The sequence below is a fragment of the Engystomops pustulosus genome, chromosome 4 (assembly GCF_040894005.1).
Source record: "Engystomops pustulosus chromosome 4, aEngPut4.maternal, whole genome shotgun sequence".
Lineage (NCBI taxonomy): Eukaryota > Metazoa > Chordata > Amphibia > Anura > Leptodactylidae > Engystomops > Engystomops pustulosus.
The window spans coordinates 215,571,914-215,587,168 of NC_092414.1; the positions used below are offsets into that span (position 1 = coordinate 215,571,914).

Consider the following 15,255-nt stretch of genomic DNA (forward strand, 5'->3'; position numbering starts at 1 on the left):
CCAGTGATTTTGTCTCCTGTGTGATAAATGGGACCCTTGGGGTATAAAGACGAGGTACATATCAGCTGGAGACTTGAAGACACTTATGTTTTACTTCTGTGTCTATTATGTATCCTGTAGGAATGATCCCTATGGTAAAATATGCTATTATTGACTCTCAGATTCTGATGGGAACTGGGAATAGGATGTGTTACCAGGAGGCCCTCTAGACCTCAAGTATATATAGAGGAGAACATATATGGCAGGAGTGTTATGTGTGGCCTATAGTGTACAATGAGGTAAGTCAAAAATAATGTTTGTTAGAGACCCAATGTCAGACGGGACCATCACAGTAACAGTGGAACTTCTTTTGGGCCCAGAGCCTAGCCCAACACTAGACATACAGGCGAAGACAACCCAATTCCCAGTCTACTAGGGTCTATTTCCAAGGGATTAATAGAAAGTGGTCCCAAGAATAATTTTGTTTAGCAGCCCCATCGGACACTCCCAGTAGGAATCAATAAATGGGCCAACCAGTGCCCTGCTTTTGCACTGGTTACAAAACCATTGGGTGTCTCGGATTTAACTGAAATCCCTAGTCAAGTTTAAAGAGTCTTCAAGTGTACAACCTTTGACTAACAGGGTGTCCAGCAGTGGGTGGAGCTAGAGAAACTTTCTTTAGTGCGGAAGGGGAGATAATTTACATAAGTAGTAGTAGGCCTCTATGCTGCCCCTAGTGATGGGTACAGGTAGTTAAAACGTCCTCAATTGTCCTTAAATCAATTGTGTAAAATGATGGACAGGTGCCAGAGCTATTTTTTGGATAAGCAGATATCTGATACAGTGATTCTTATCTTACATTGTGTAGTGTAATCAGTCATTTTATTATGTTCAGTATTACAGTGTAATTTATATATACTTTATGTTGGTAGAGGTCATGTGCCTCATATGGTTTTGTTGTTTAAGCAAACTATGCAGTTGCATTAGTTGTGGGCTCTGTATGGCAGCGTTATGTATTAGTGTGTATAGGGGTATTGCAGAATTATTTATTGTATTGTATATTGGAAGATGTTTCATTGTGGCAATATATAGTAAACCAAAGATATAGGACTTAATTGAGTAAACAGTGGCACCTGTATAACTAGAGGAGATTTAGTGGAAGAAGCTATTCCAAAGTTTGTCCAAAGTTGTAACTTTGAGCAGTTTTGAGCTTCCTCATTATGATGTATAATTTATATATTATTGGTCTCCTCATACGGTGAAGCGAAACATCTTATAGATCAACTAAGGGTTTGACCATGCCCTCTTCAAGACTACAGGTGTACACGTTGGTTTGGGTCTACTGAAGAACATGGATAGTATGTTATGTCAGAGATTATCATTTCTAATATTCTCATGACTTCAGGTTGGTGGAACTTATCTACAGAACGTTGTGGCAGATCATCTTACATTATCTGGTTCCAACATCCTATTCCATTGGACATCATTGCACTCTGGACACTCCGGACTTACTGGGCATCTCTGCTAGTGAAGACATCTCGTTCGGAGCAGTTTTACCTCTCCATATGGAGAAAATATACCCCAAGCTCTTGTATACTGAAAAACCAGAGAAATCCATATGCAAAAAGTAAGACATGATGTGAATTGTTTACGCATTGTAGACATAATTTTTGGTGATGGCTCCACCGTTTTTTTACTAATAGTTTTTTTCCTAATTCAGGTTATCCTTGGAAACATATCTCCAGCTACATGTGGTGAAATATGCCACCATGGAGATAAACAGTAATCCAGAGCTTCTCCCCAACATCACCCTGGGTTATCAGATATACGATTCCTGCTCAGTGCTTCAGAGGGAGCTGGAGGGGACAATGTGGATGATGTCGGGGGACACAAAAGCTGTCCCCAACTTTCATTGCCAGAGAAAAGAGAAACTAGCAGCAATCATCGGCCATTCCACCTCAACCTACTCCATCCTCATGGCTCATCTTCTTGGGATGACCAGGTATCCACAAGTAAGACATAAAACAACGCTGTTTTCCAAAAGACCAATAAATATTCCGTTGCTATTGTCCATTTGTTAGAAAACATTCTACTGGATGAAAAGATTTGAGTTATGTTAAGATGTATAAATAAAATATGTTCATTATATAATAATGTATATTCTCTGGTCACTGACAAGAATTTTCTTGAAGCCACAATCCTTGTGATATTGGTTAGACTCATGGAGAGTGTAAGCAATCCCTTGGTTTCACTCTTAACCTCTGAAAAGAGGAAATGGTCTTTGTTGCTGGAGGATACAAACATTCCCCAGCCTCGTGGTGGTGGGACTCTCAGACGAAGGGAGACCAGGTAAGGTGGTGGTCAAGGCACTCTCACACTAAGGGAGACCAGAGAGGTGCTGGTGGAGGTACTCTCAGACCAAGGGAGACCAGGGAGGTGGTTGTGAAGGCACTTTCAGACCGAGGGAGACTAGGGAGAGTAAGATTGTCACCAGAAATATAGTTATGACATGACAAGCCAAGGTCTGAAATAAGGACATAGTCTGGAGCTTGCTTGAAGTTCAGAATTAGAGATGAGCGAACATGCTCATCCGAGCTTGATGCTCGTTCGAGCATTAGCGTACTCGAAACTGCTCGTTGCTCGGACGAATACTTCGCCCGCTCGAGAAAATGGCAGCTCCCGCCGTTTTGCTTTTTGGCGGCCAGAAACAGAGCCAATCACAAGCCAGGAGACTCTGCACTCCACCCAGCATGACGTGGTACCCTTACACGTCGATAGCAGTGGTTGGCTGGCCAGATCAGGTGACCCTGGGATAGACTAGCCGCTGCCCGCGCTGCTCGGAATAATTCTGTGTCTGGATGCCGCTAGGGAGAGAGCTGCTGCTGGTCAGGGAAAGCGTTAGGGTGTTCTATTAGCTTACTGTTAGGCAGGAGTGATTCTCCAAGAACCCAACAGCCCTTCTTAGGGCTACAATAACGTTCTACTTTTTTTTTTTTTATTTGCATCTAGTACCATTTTGTGAGGAATTAGCAGGGGGACTTGCTACCGTTGTGTTTAGCTCTTAGTGGCACACATATCCACCTCAAACACCAAAGTGGGAAAATTTATTAGGGGTTGGATTTCAATTAGGCACAGTCTGCCATTTGTCCTTTTTTATTTTACGTTTATTTTGTTTAATAACTCAGCGTCATCTCATCTGGCATAGTAGTGTGCTTTCATACTTGGCTAGAAAATAGCCATAGGAGAATCCAAACGGCTTACGCCTACAGTAGCGTTATATATTTGATTTCTGGTTGATCTGCTGGTGGCTGTACTTGCTGCAGTGCATCTACTAGCCAATTGTCAGCAATTTGTAGTGAGACTTGCGACCGCTGTATTTTGCGCTTAGTGACGCACATATCCATTGCAAAGACCGAAGTGGGAAAATTTAGTAGGGGTTGGATTTCAATTAGGCACAGTCTGCCATTTGTCCTTTTTTATTTTACGTTTATTTTGTTTAATAACTCAGCGTCATCTCATCTGGCATAGTAGTGTGCTTTCATACTTGGCTAGAAAATAGCCATAGCAATAGGATAGCATTGTTTGGTTTTAAAAACTCAAAAACACAAAAAAAAAAAAAAAACACAAAAAAAAGTTAAAAAAAAATTAAAGCTATAACTCTCATTTTAAAAATGTTTAACCCGAGGGCTAGGGGTAGAGGACGAGGGCGGGGACGTGGGCGTCCAACTACTGCAGGGGTCAGAGGCCGTGGTCCTGGCCGGGGTGAGACACCACCTGCTTATGAGGGAGCAGGGGAACGCCGCAGAGCTACACTCCCTAGGTTCATGTCTGAAGTTACTGGGACTCGTGGTAGAGCACTGTTGAGGCCAGAACAGTGCGAACAGGTGATGTCGGGGATTGCTGACAATGCTTCGAGCAATTTGTCCACCAGTCAGTCTTCCACGCAGTCCACCCATGTCACCGAAATCGCCACTCCTCCAGCTCCTGCACCTCAGCCTCCTCCCCCCCAGTCTGCCCCCTCCCAGGAAAATTTGGCATTTGAACCGGCATACTCTGAGGAACTGTTTTCTGGACCCTTCCCACAGTCACAAACCACTTGTCCGGTTGCTGCTGAGCAATTTTCCGATGCCCAGGTTTTCCACCAGTCACAGTCTGTGGGTGATGATGACCTTCTTGACGTAGTGGAAGTGTGTAAAGAGGTGTCCGACGATGAGGAGACACGGTTGTCAGACAGTGGGGAAGTTGTTGTCAGGGCAGGAAGTCCGAGGGGGGAGCAGACTGAGGGATCGGAGGATGGTGAGGTGACAGACCCAAGCTGGGTTGAGAGGCCGGGTGAACACAGTGCTTCTGAGACGGAGGAGAGTCCTCGACCAGAACAGGTTGGAAGAGGCAGTGGTGGGGCCAGACGGAGAGGCAGGGCCAGAGCTGGTGCATCAGCGCCAAATGTGTCAACTAGTGAAGCTCCCGTGGCGAGGGCTCTTGCGGCGAGGGCTAGATCTTCAGAAGTCTGGAGGTTCTTTAAGGAAACACCGGATGACCGACGGACTGTGGTGTGCAACATTTGCCAAACCAGGCTCAGCAGGGGTTCCACCACTACTAGCTTAACTACCACCAGTATGCGCAGGCATATGAATGCTAAACACCCCACTCAGTGGCAACAAGCCCGTTCACCTCCGGCCGTGCACACCACTGCTCCTTCCCCTGTGTCAGCTGATAGTCAGCCCCCTGCCCAGGACCCTGCCACAAAAACCCCATCGTCGCCTCCACGATCCTCCACAGCATCCACCAGCGTTCAGCTCTCCATACCCCAGACGCTGGAGCGGAAACGCAAATATAGTGCAACCCACCCGCACGCCCAAGCCCTTAATGTGCACATCTCCAGATTGCTTAGCCTGGAGATGCTGCCCTATAGGCTAGTAGAGACCGAGGCCTTTCGCAACCTCATGGCGGCGGCCGCCCCTCGGTATTCGGTCCCCAGCCGCCACTACTTTTCCCGATGTGCCGTCCCAGCCCTGCACCAGCACGTGTCAGACAACATCACCCGTGCCCTGACCAACGCCGTTTCTGACAAGGTCCACCTGACCACGGACACGTGGACGAGTGCTGCCGGGCAGGGCCACTATATATCGCTGACGGCACATTGGGTTAACTTGGTGGAGGCTGGGACCGAGTCTGACCCTGGGGCTGGTCATATACTGCCGACGCCGAGGATTGCGGGGCCTACCTCGGTCCAGGTGTTTCAGGCCTACTATGCCTCCTCCTCCTCCCACCCCTCCTCCACCTCCTCCTCCGAACTACCATCCGTGGGCACGGCGCCATCAGTCGGTAGCTCTAGGCACAGCAGCAGTGCCGTTGCTAAGCGACAGCAGGCGGTGCTCAAACTGCTGAGCCTAGGCGATAAAAGGCACACCGCCCAAGAGCTATTACAGGGCATCACGGCGCAGACTGATCTGTGGCTGGCACCGCTGAACCTGAAGCCAGGCATGGTTGTGTGTGACAACGGCCGTAACCTGGTGGCGGCTCTGCAACTCGGCAGACTGACACATGTGCCATGCCTGGCCCATGTGTTAAATCTGATAGTTCAGCGTTTCCTCAAGACATACCCCAATCTGTCAGATTTGCTCACGAAGGTGCGCCGCATCTGTGCGCATTTCAGGAAGTCCAGCACAGATGCTGCCACTCTCAGGGCAGCGCAGCGCCGCCTCCAACTGCCCGCTCACCGACTGTTGTGCGACGTGCCCACGAGGTGGAATTCAACACTGACCATGTTATCCAGAGTTTACCAGCAGCGCCGAGCCATTGTAGACTGCCAGATGTCAACTTCCACCAGAACTGGTAGTCAGGTCAGTCAGCTTCCTCAAGTCTACAATGAGGAGTGGACGTGGATGTCTGATATCTGTCAGGTGCTGAGTAACTTTGAGGAGTCAACACAGATGGTCAGTGGCGATGCCGCCATCATCAGCCTCACCATCCCGCTGCTTGGCCTGTTGAAAAACTCTCTGATCAGCATGAAGTCGGAAGCTTTGCGCTCGTCACAAGAGACGGGGGAAGAATATTCCCTTGTTGATAGCCAAAGCACCCTTAGGTCTGTTTCTCAGCGCATATCGGAGGAGGTGGAGGTGGAGGAGGATGAGGAGGAAGAGGAGGAGAATGTTGGCGAGACACAAGAGGGGACCATTGTTGAGTCCTTTACTGTTCAGCGTGTATGGGCAGAAGAAGAGGAGTTGGAGGAGTTGGAGGAGGAGAAATGGACAGTCAGGCCAGTGAGGGGAGTGAATTCTTACGCGTTGGTACTCTGGCGCATATGGCAGATTTCATGCTAGGCTGCCTATCCCGTGACCCTCGCGTTCAAAGAATTTATTCCAGCACCGATTACTGGGTGTTCACTCTCCTGGACCCACGGTACAAGCAAAATCTTTCCACTCTCATCCCTGCAGAGGAAAGGAGTGTGAGAATGCATGAATACCAGCAGGCCCTGGTGCACAAGCTGAAACAGTATTTCCCTTCTGACAGCGCTAGCGGCAGAGTGCGTAGTTCTGCGGGACAAGTAGCGAGGGAGAGTAGGCGAGCAGGCAGCTTGTCCAGCACTGGCAAGGGTACGCTTTACAAGGCTTTTGCCAGCTTTATGTCACCCCAGCAAGACACTGTCACCTGTCCCCAGTCTCGGCAGAGTAGGGCTGATCTTTACAGAAAGATGGTGAGGGAGTACGTAGCTGACCATACCATCGTCCTAAATGATCACACAGCTCCCTACAACTACTGGGTTTCAAAGCTGGACATGTGGCACGAACTGGCGCTGTACGCCTTGGAGGTTCTTGCCTGCCCTGCCGCTAGCGTCTTGTCCGAGCGGGTTTTCAGTGCAGCTGGTGGCATCATCACCGATAAGCGTACACGCCTGTCGACTGACAGCGCTGACAGGCTGACGCTTATTAAGATGAATAAAGCCTGGATTTCTCATAATTTCCAATCTCCACCAGGTGAAGGAAGCTCAACCTGAATAATTGATCCACTCCTCCTCCTCCTCATTTTCCTCCTTCTCCTCCTCTTTGTACAGTAAAGCAGAGGAAACTGGCTATTTTTTGACAGGGCCCACTGGCTCTTGCTATAGTACTTTATGCATTTAATTTTTCTGGAGGGCCACCGACCCGGTCCTCTGTTTTAAACAATTTTTGGGAGTGCCACATACAGGCACTCAATCTATTCAATTTTTCTGGAGGGCCACCAACCCGTTCCTCTGTTTTAAACAATTTTTGGGAGTGCCACATACAGGCACTCAATCTATTCTATTTTTCTGGAGGGCCACCTACCTGCTCCTCTGGTTTGAAAACTTTTTGGGACTGCCACATACAGGCACTCAATCTATTCTATTTTTCTGGAGGGCCACCTACCTGCTCCTCTGGTTTGAAAACTTTTTGGGACTGCCACATACAGGCACTCAATCTATTCAATTTTTCTGGAGGGCCACCTACCTGCTCCTCTGGTTTGAAAACTTTTTGGGACTGCCACATACAGGCACTCAATCTATTCAATTTTTCTGGAGGGCCACCTACCTGCTCCTCTGGTTTGAAAACTTTTTGGGACTGCCACATACAGGCACTCAATCTATTCAATTTTTCTGGAGGGCCACCTACCTGCTCCTCTGGTTTGAAAACTTTTTGGGACTGCCACATACAGGCACTCAATCTATTCAATTTTTCTGGAGGGCCACCTACCTGCTCCTCTGGTTTGAAAACTTTCTGGGACTGCCACATACAGGCACTCAATCTATTCAATTTTTCTGGAGGGCCACCTACCTGCTCCTCTGGTTTGAAAATTTTTTGGGACTGCCACATACAGGCACTATCCAAATTAAATTGTCTCCATAGCAGCCTCCACACGTTGTCTCCATTGCTACCTCCAAAAGTCGTCCATATAGCTGCCTCCATACATCGTCCCTTTATCAAACGATGTGTGTCAGGCAGAAATTTGGGTTGTTTTCATGGATTCCACATCAAAGTTGTTAACTTTGTCGCCACCCAGCTGTGTTATCCACAAAATATACTAATAAACTTTTATCATTTACCAATATTATTTCAGCGCTTCTTGCGCATCTGTTTACATTCCCCTCACCCGCCATATCCTAAACTTATAAGAACGCTACTACACTTGATCTTATACAAAAGGTTCTTAGAAGTGCTGTTTGGGGAGTAGCCTAGAGACAGGGGCTTGGATTGGCGAAAGCTCGCCTGGCAGCGGAGCGCCAACTCCATGCCAAGATCCAACTAACATAGTTTTAACTGCAGAACCTTTAATCTACTACTAGTTCACTGCCTCCATACATGGTCCCCTTATCAAACGAGCTGTGTCAGGCAGAATTTTGGGTTGTTTTCATGGCTTCCATGTTAACTTTGTCGCCACCCTGCTGTGTAATCCACAAAATATACTGGCAAACTTTTATCATGTACCGATATTATTTGAGCGCTTTTTGCTCACCTCCTTTGGTTCCTCTCTGCCACCCATTGGTTTGAAGCCTGAGTCCATTTAGGGTATGTCGCCATGCCACTCTCTAGCCTGCTGCCGCTGCCTCTGCATGCCGTCCCCTATAGTGTCAGGGTCAATTATTGCATGTTTTAGATGCTATCTAGCTTCATTCTGTCACTCTGTCATGGCCATGCTGTTGCCCATAATTTTGGCATAATGGTGCGATTAAGCAGCCTCAGAGGCATCCATGCATGCTGCCCCTGCTGTTTCCTGTCCATTTCCGTGGTGTTTCCATCCTTTTCTGAGGTTCCCAGGTGTTTGGCCAAGCTTCCCTGTGCAGAGCCTTGGTCCCCTTGAAAAATGCTCGAGTCTCCCATTGACTTCAATGGGGTTCGTTATTCGAGACGAGCACTCGAGCATCGGGAAAAGTTCGTCTCGAATAACGAGTACCCGAGCATTTTAGTGCTCGCTCATCTCTATTCAGAATACATTTCAGTAGACCACCTGGTTTGTTGAGATCTTGTGGTATCATCTGCTTTGTGAAGTGGACACTATTGTGTCCTGGGAACTATAAATCCATAGTGCAGTGCACTAGGACCACGGTATGAACCAAACATTAAAGTCCAAGAAGAAGACGTTTTTGAGATGCTCCGCGAGAACTAGTCTAGGTAAATGATGTTATTTTCTCAGTGCTCTTTTTATTGTATTATTAAGAATTACATTTTGTGAAAAACTAAATAATTTTTCAATTAAACAGTAACAATCAGGGCCTCCTCTCCATATTTTGGCCAACGATCAGTACTTTGTTATTAAAAGGCCACAGAGAAGCATTGCTATAGAGGTTGCATAGATAGCAGTCATAAAATTGGGGCCACATAGGCCATAAAGGTTCTTTAGAAAACCTCAGAAAAGGCCTGAACATAGATGCCATAATTAGAGATGAGCAGGATCACTTTTTAGTTCGGGTCCATGGTTCGGGTACCCGCACAACCTGGACATATTTCTGGATTGGAGGATTAGTGGCCGTGGGGAGACCAAAATGAAACCATGGATCCAAACTTAAAGTTTAGCCAGTCATAATTTATAAATTTTTGGCAAAATCACTTAACACTATATTTTTAAACCAACAGATAAGTCACTTGTCAACCAGCTCCCTGTTGAGTGATAGAAGACAGTTTCCTTCTTTCTTTCGGACTGTGCCAAGTGATGCCTTCCAATCCAAAGGACTCGCTCAGCTCATTTTATATTTCGGCTGGACGTGGGTGGGATTGGTGGCTTTGGCTAATGATTATGGTGATCAGGGTATTCAGGTTCTTAAGAAAGAAATCCTCAAATCTGGAGCTTGTGTGGAATTCACGGAATATATTCAGATTAATAGGCCCAACAGTAACGTTCCTCATATCGGGCATGTTATAAAAACTTCTACAGCTCAAGCTGTGGTTATCTTCTCCACGGATGTCCACTTTCTACCTATTCTAGAAGAACTTTTACGACAAAATGTAACTGGAAAGGTATGGATAGCTAGCGAGGCCTGGTCAACCACTTCTTTATTTTCTATACAAAAATACACCCAGCTTCTTATGGGAACCGTTGGATTTGCTTTCTACAGTGGAAATATTCCCAGATTCCAAGAATACCTGGACAGTCTCAATCCTCTCAGTCTACCAGAAAAGCCTTGGAACTGGATGTTCTGGGAAGAAAATGTTGGTTGTATATTTTTAGAGTTTGAAAACTTTACATTTTCGAGGCAGAGACCATCGAGAAATTGTACAATTTACGATCATATTACAGATTTCCAAATGTACGTAAAACATGTGCCCAATATGCGTATGTCTTATAATCTTTACAGCGCCATTTATATCATTGCCAAAGCTTTGCATGACCTGAACACATGCAAACCAGGAGGTGGTCTTTTCATGGACAGAAATTGCTCAAATTTCTGGAACTTTGAACCTTGGCAGGTAAACTTCTCAGTTCCAAGTTGATAGAAGATGCCTTTTGAGGGACTATATCAAAGAATAGTTTTCAAAAATATTTCTGTATGTCTGGAGGAAAAGTATTACAGCCCAATGTGTTGACTGAAAACAGTCTAATACTTTATTCCTGCTCTGGGGGGGGGGGGGGGGGGGCTGCAGGGTAATTAAACTCTTGCTTACAGACTTCTCTACTTAGCAACTTCTTACACAAAGTTGATGGTTTTGAAAATACTGCTAAAATGATGTGATTTTGTGTTGTTTTTTGCATTTAGTTTTTTGCTTTTATTCATTTTATCCATGGCAATTTGAGTCAATAACCACTTTGGAAATAGATCTTAAAGGTGTTGTGCTATTATCTACACTCATATCCTAAAAGGGCTGTCTCTTGATGACAAAGGGGCACATTAACTAAGGGCTTTGCACCAGTTTTCTTATGGACTTTGCATGTTCTTTTAGATGTTAACTGCTTTCACAGGTATTTAAGAAGTGTCCATGCCACTACTGTGTCACACGCAACCGTTTTGTGGCGAAGCTGCGCTAGCTTCCATGCGACACAAGTTAGGGGGCATTTCGTTGCTCAGTCGGACCATGCACCGCACTTAACATGCAAAGTCTGTCTCACGCCCTATAGTAAAGGTGCACCACAAAAAAGTTGGTGAACTCTGTCGGGCCAGTGCAGTAAAGCAACATACTCGAGAGCATAGTGTTCCTCACTATAGTTTAGCGGGCCTGAACTAAAATGGTCAAGGCCGTGATAAACATTGCGGCTTTTGGTCCCTAACCCTAAACTCAAACCAGGACTTTAGCCAGAAGTTTGAATTCACGACTCACGATTACATGTGTTACTGGTGAGCAGTCAAGTTCGGGATGGGCTACCTGAACTTTTGGCCCAAAACTTAATGCGTCCATTCTTTCCAGATCTTCACTTTTAAGAGCAGCTCCATTTTTTGTAGTGTTTGTGTGGTGATCTAAATGGCAATTATAGAGGTTAATATCTAGGAAAAGAAAGTTCCGGATGCAAAATCAGCTGCTTGGTTGAAGGTGGTGAAAGCAACTGCAAAAGTATGGTGATGATGAGATGTAACAACATCATTTAAGGGAACAGGTCACACTGAAATGCTGTTGCCTTTAAGATGAAATTTTGTCATGGGATTATAGACTTACATAGAGGCTTAGCTTAGTAAAAAAGATGCCTTACATAACTAATATACCATATCCATGCAATTTCCCTGCAGATTCTCAAGTATATGAAAGCAGCCAGAGTGAAGCTGAGCAGTGGACGAGACATGTATTTTGACAGTAATGGAGATCCTCCTCCTGTGTACGACATAGTCAATTGGCAGCTGGGCTTGGATGGTGGATTGAAGCAAGTCAACATCGGACAATACGACTCTTCAGTCCTACATATCAACACAAGTTCTATGAGATGGACTATGGGTAACACCAAGGTATGAAATCTTATAGTGTTATCTGCATAATGCTGGTTTCATTTGTGAGGGAATTTAAAGAGTTGTCATGACACGCCACCAACTTCATTGCAGCCATGTTTAAAGGAGTTGGCCTCATGTTTTTTGTAATATGTGTGTAAGTGGGGGGCAGTTTACCAATATACATCTAGTAATAGTTCTGCTCCACTTTCTTGATAAGGAAAGTGAAGTCTCCTGTCTTTTACCTCATCAGTCAGAGATTCCTGACCATGCAAGATGCAGATGTAGGGTCATGTGATCTCTATCTTTCCATGAACAATCGCCCTGCCAGGCCCTTGATCTTATATTCATAAACACTATCATAAGGGGCTGGAAGGGTGATTGTTCATGGACAAATTGAGATTACGAAACCCATCATCAGCACTCATTTTATGTTCAGGAATCCCCCCCCCCACACACACAATACAAAATACATGAGGTAAAGTGGCCAACCCCTTTAACCAGGTGATTCCTGGCTTTGTAATTACCACCATTTATCAGCACTGATGGGGTAATCTCTACGACTGAGCAGAGATCTCAGACCTACAGTAAGTGAGTACTTAGCCCGGTTCTAGAAATTAATAGTTCATAGAGTACAACCTGTGGGTTGGTTCTTAGGGTTCCCACCAAGTAAATTAGGTGTCAAGGAAAACTTTCAAGTTTAAATAAAACTATCCTGTTGTTCTTATGGAATGTTGACAATTGTTTTTATCTTTAGATTCCCACCTCGGTATGTAGTGAACGATGTCCTCCAGGTTTCAGAAAAGCCCCTCTAAGTAGAAAACCTACGTGTTGCTTTCAGTGTATCCCATGTGCTCTCGGAGAGATCTCTAATAATACGGGTAAGTCATATGTTTTTTTTTTATATTTTTTAGTGTTTTGTTTTCTACATGGTTGTTCTAAAAATGTATCCCAATAATGAGAAAATTCAGGGAAACCTAGCAAAAAGTAGAAAGTAGAATATCAGGGCCACCACTAAAGATGTAAGGCATCATACGTGGCATATTAAATATATGGGGTCTCTAGATTAGTCATCCCTTTGAAGGCACCATAGCCCTCATAACCTTTCTGTAAATGTAAGTAATACATCTTCTTTCAATCTTACTTTCAGATGCGAATGGATGTCTTAAATGTCCATGGGACCAATGGCCAAACCAACAAAAAGACAAATGTCTACCAAAACTTACCGAGTACCTCTCCCATGAAGAGACCTTAGGGGTCATTTTGATGTCCACCAGTATCACATCCTCCTTTATTCCTTTAGTTGTCCTCAGCCTCTTGGTCCATTATAAAGCCACCCCCATAGTCAAAGCCAACAACTATACCATTAGTTGTCTTCTCCTCGTTTCCATGTTCCTCTGCTTTCTCTCTCCTTTGGTATTCATCGGATATCCGAATCATGTCAAGTGTCTTCTGCGCCAAGTGACCTTCGGGATGGCCTTTGCTTTTTGTGTCTCATGCATCTTGGCCAAAACAGTTATTGTTATGATTGCATTCAAGGCTACAAAGCCAAACAGTAGTTTGACCAGGTGGGTTAGACCTCAAATTTCATATTTGGTGATCAGCTTAGGAACATTCCTTCAGTTACTAATAAGCATTACGTGGTTATTGATCGCACCTCCTTTCCCACAATACAACTTGAGTGCAAGATCTGGAGTGATCATAGCAGAGTGCAATGAGGGGTCCCTCACGGCGTTTTGGTGTACAACTGGTTATTTAGGCTTTCTAGCCTTGTCTAGCTTTCTTGTGGCTTTCTTGGCCAGACAACTCCCTGATAGCTACAACGAAGCAAGGTTCATCACCTTCAGCATGGTGGCCTTCCTAAGTGTCTGGGCGTCTTATATTCTGGGGGTCATGTATGCCGGCACCAGTGGTAAATACACTGTAGCCATGGAAATATTTGCAATCCTGTCATCGAACTGGGCAATGCTCGGCTGTATGTTTGCTCCGAAATGTTACATTATTTTGTTTCAATCCAAGATGAACTCACGAAGACACTTGATGGGGAACAGATAAAATAAAAAGAGTTTTGATGAATCTATGGAAATATCAGTGTTAAATTAAAAACTAATAAAATATCCACAATTCATACATTCTTGTTTTTTATGCATGTTACTTATTATTATTATTATTGTGCAACATTTCCAACATTGACCACAGCAAATTATAATAAAGAGAAAAGTTCAATTCCACCTGGCCGCCACCTTACTTTGGGAGGAGTCTAAAAGGATTGTGGGAAGTGAATCCACTATGAGTCAAAGAGTCTCCTGCCACTGTGATTAAATTGACATACTTTTGTAGAGATAATTAAAATGGCATGTCCAATCACAAAAAATGATACTGTTGATGCGTCTCCGGCATTGGGTGACCCTTAGTCTCGGCATAACAAAGGGCTAGGACTAAGGGTCATCTAATGCTTGAAACATCTAAGCAGTGTAATTTTTTTGTGGTTGTATACAGGGTCGGCTCCATGTTTCACTAGGCCCCTGGGCGGCAGAGCCTCAGGGGGCCCCTTTTCAGTGAACTCACATAGTGCTATTAAAATTCAGAAACTAAAACCCTCTTCTGTTTCATAGTTTATCAAACAGCCCCCTTATGGTTATTTAATGTAAGCCACCCTATGGATTAATTAGAAAAAGCCCCACTCATCCCCATGGATTCCTAATGTGCAGTCTTATGTGGGGCCCACCAGAAGCTCTGGGCCCCGGCAGTTGCTCAGCTTTGCCCAGCGCTGGTGCCAGCCCTGGTTGGACAAACCGTTTTAATTTTTTCCAATCAGCTACTTAATGTTACTACGGTGAAGGGAGATTATGCATGTGCCAAAAAAAACTGAATGGTCCCGTTCTAGTTTTTCTCCATTATCCTCTTCCACACTTGAAGGCTGATCTTAAAATCTTAACCACTGAGCGGAACTGGCATAAACCACCTAAAAGGCTCTCTGGAGAATAATATCCAATGGCCGTTGATGCAGGTATCACAGATGAGTCAGGTATGGCCTAGTAGAAGATAATGGGGTATGAAATAAGTCACTTTTTAGGAGATTCCATGTTTTGATCGAACAAAGGGTAAGAACTTTGTACACAGAGATTGATCACAGTAATAAGGCCACATCTAGCAGAGAGGGATAAAAGAACTCTCACAGATACTCTCGCAGGGCGGTCTGTGTTTTTTTTTATAAATGTGATGGGTCACACATGGGTTTTCACCATAAATTTTCTTATTTTCCATTGTAACAGGATTCAGTATATTCCCCTTTTTTGGACATTTTAGTCCAGACCACCATGACAACTCACCCTGAAGACTGCAGAGGTAACTGTAAAGACGTCTTTTGTTTTTTCGATTTTTCACTAAATTCCAACCTTCCATAGCAACAA

The 15,255-nt window shown here is 44.8% G+C and overlaps 1 protein-coding gene across 1 annotated transcript; it reads left to right on the forward strand.

Annotated features, from left to right (window-relative positions):
- The first annotated feature begins 273 nt into the window (after positions 1–273).
- LOC140128583 (extracellular calcium-sensing receptor-like) lies at positions 274–13,897 on the forward strand. The gene is made up of 7 exons (XM_072150282.1): positions 274–278; positions 1,385–1,606; positions 1,700–1,991; positions 9,570–10,400; positions 11,651–11,863; positions 12,600–12,723; positions 12,993–13,897. Exons 1-7 carry the CDS (start codon positions 274–276, stop codon positions 13,895–13,897), a joined length of 2,592 nt encoding a protein of 863 aa, XP_072006383.1.
- Positions 13,898–15,255: the final 1,358 nt, after the last annotated feature.

Coding starts and splice junctions, on each gene's coding strand:
- LOC140128583 (XM_072150282.1), top strand. Junction 1,607..1,699: donor GAGAAATCCATATGCAAAAA/GTAAGACATGAT, acceptor TTCCTAATTCAG/GTTATCCTTGGAAACATATC. Junction 11,864..12,599: donor GGACTATGGGTAACACCAAG/GTATGAAATCTT, acceptor TTTTATCTTTAG/ATTCCCACCTCGGTATGTAG.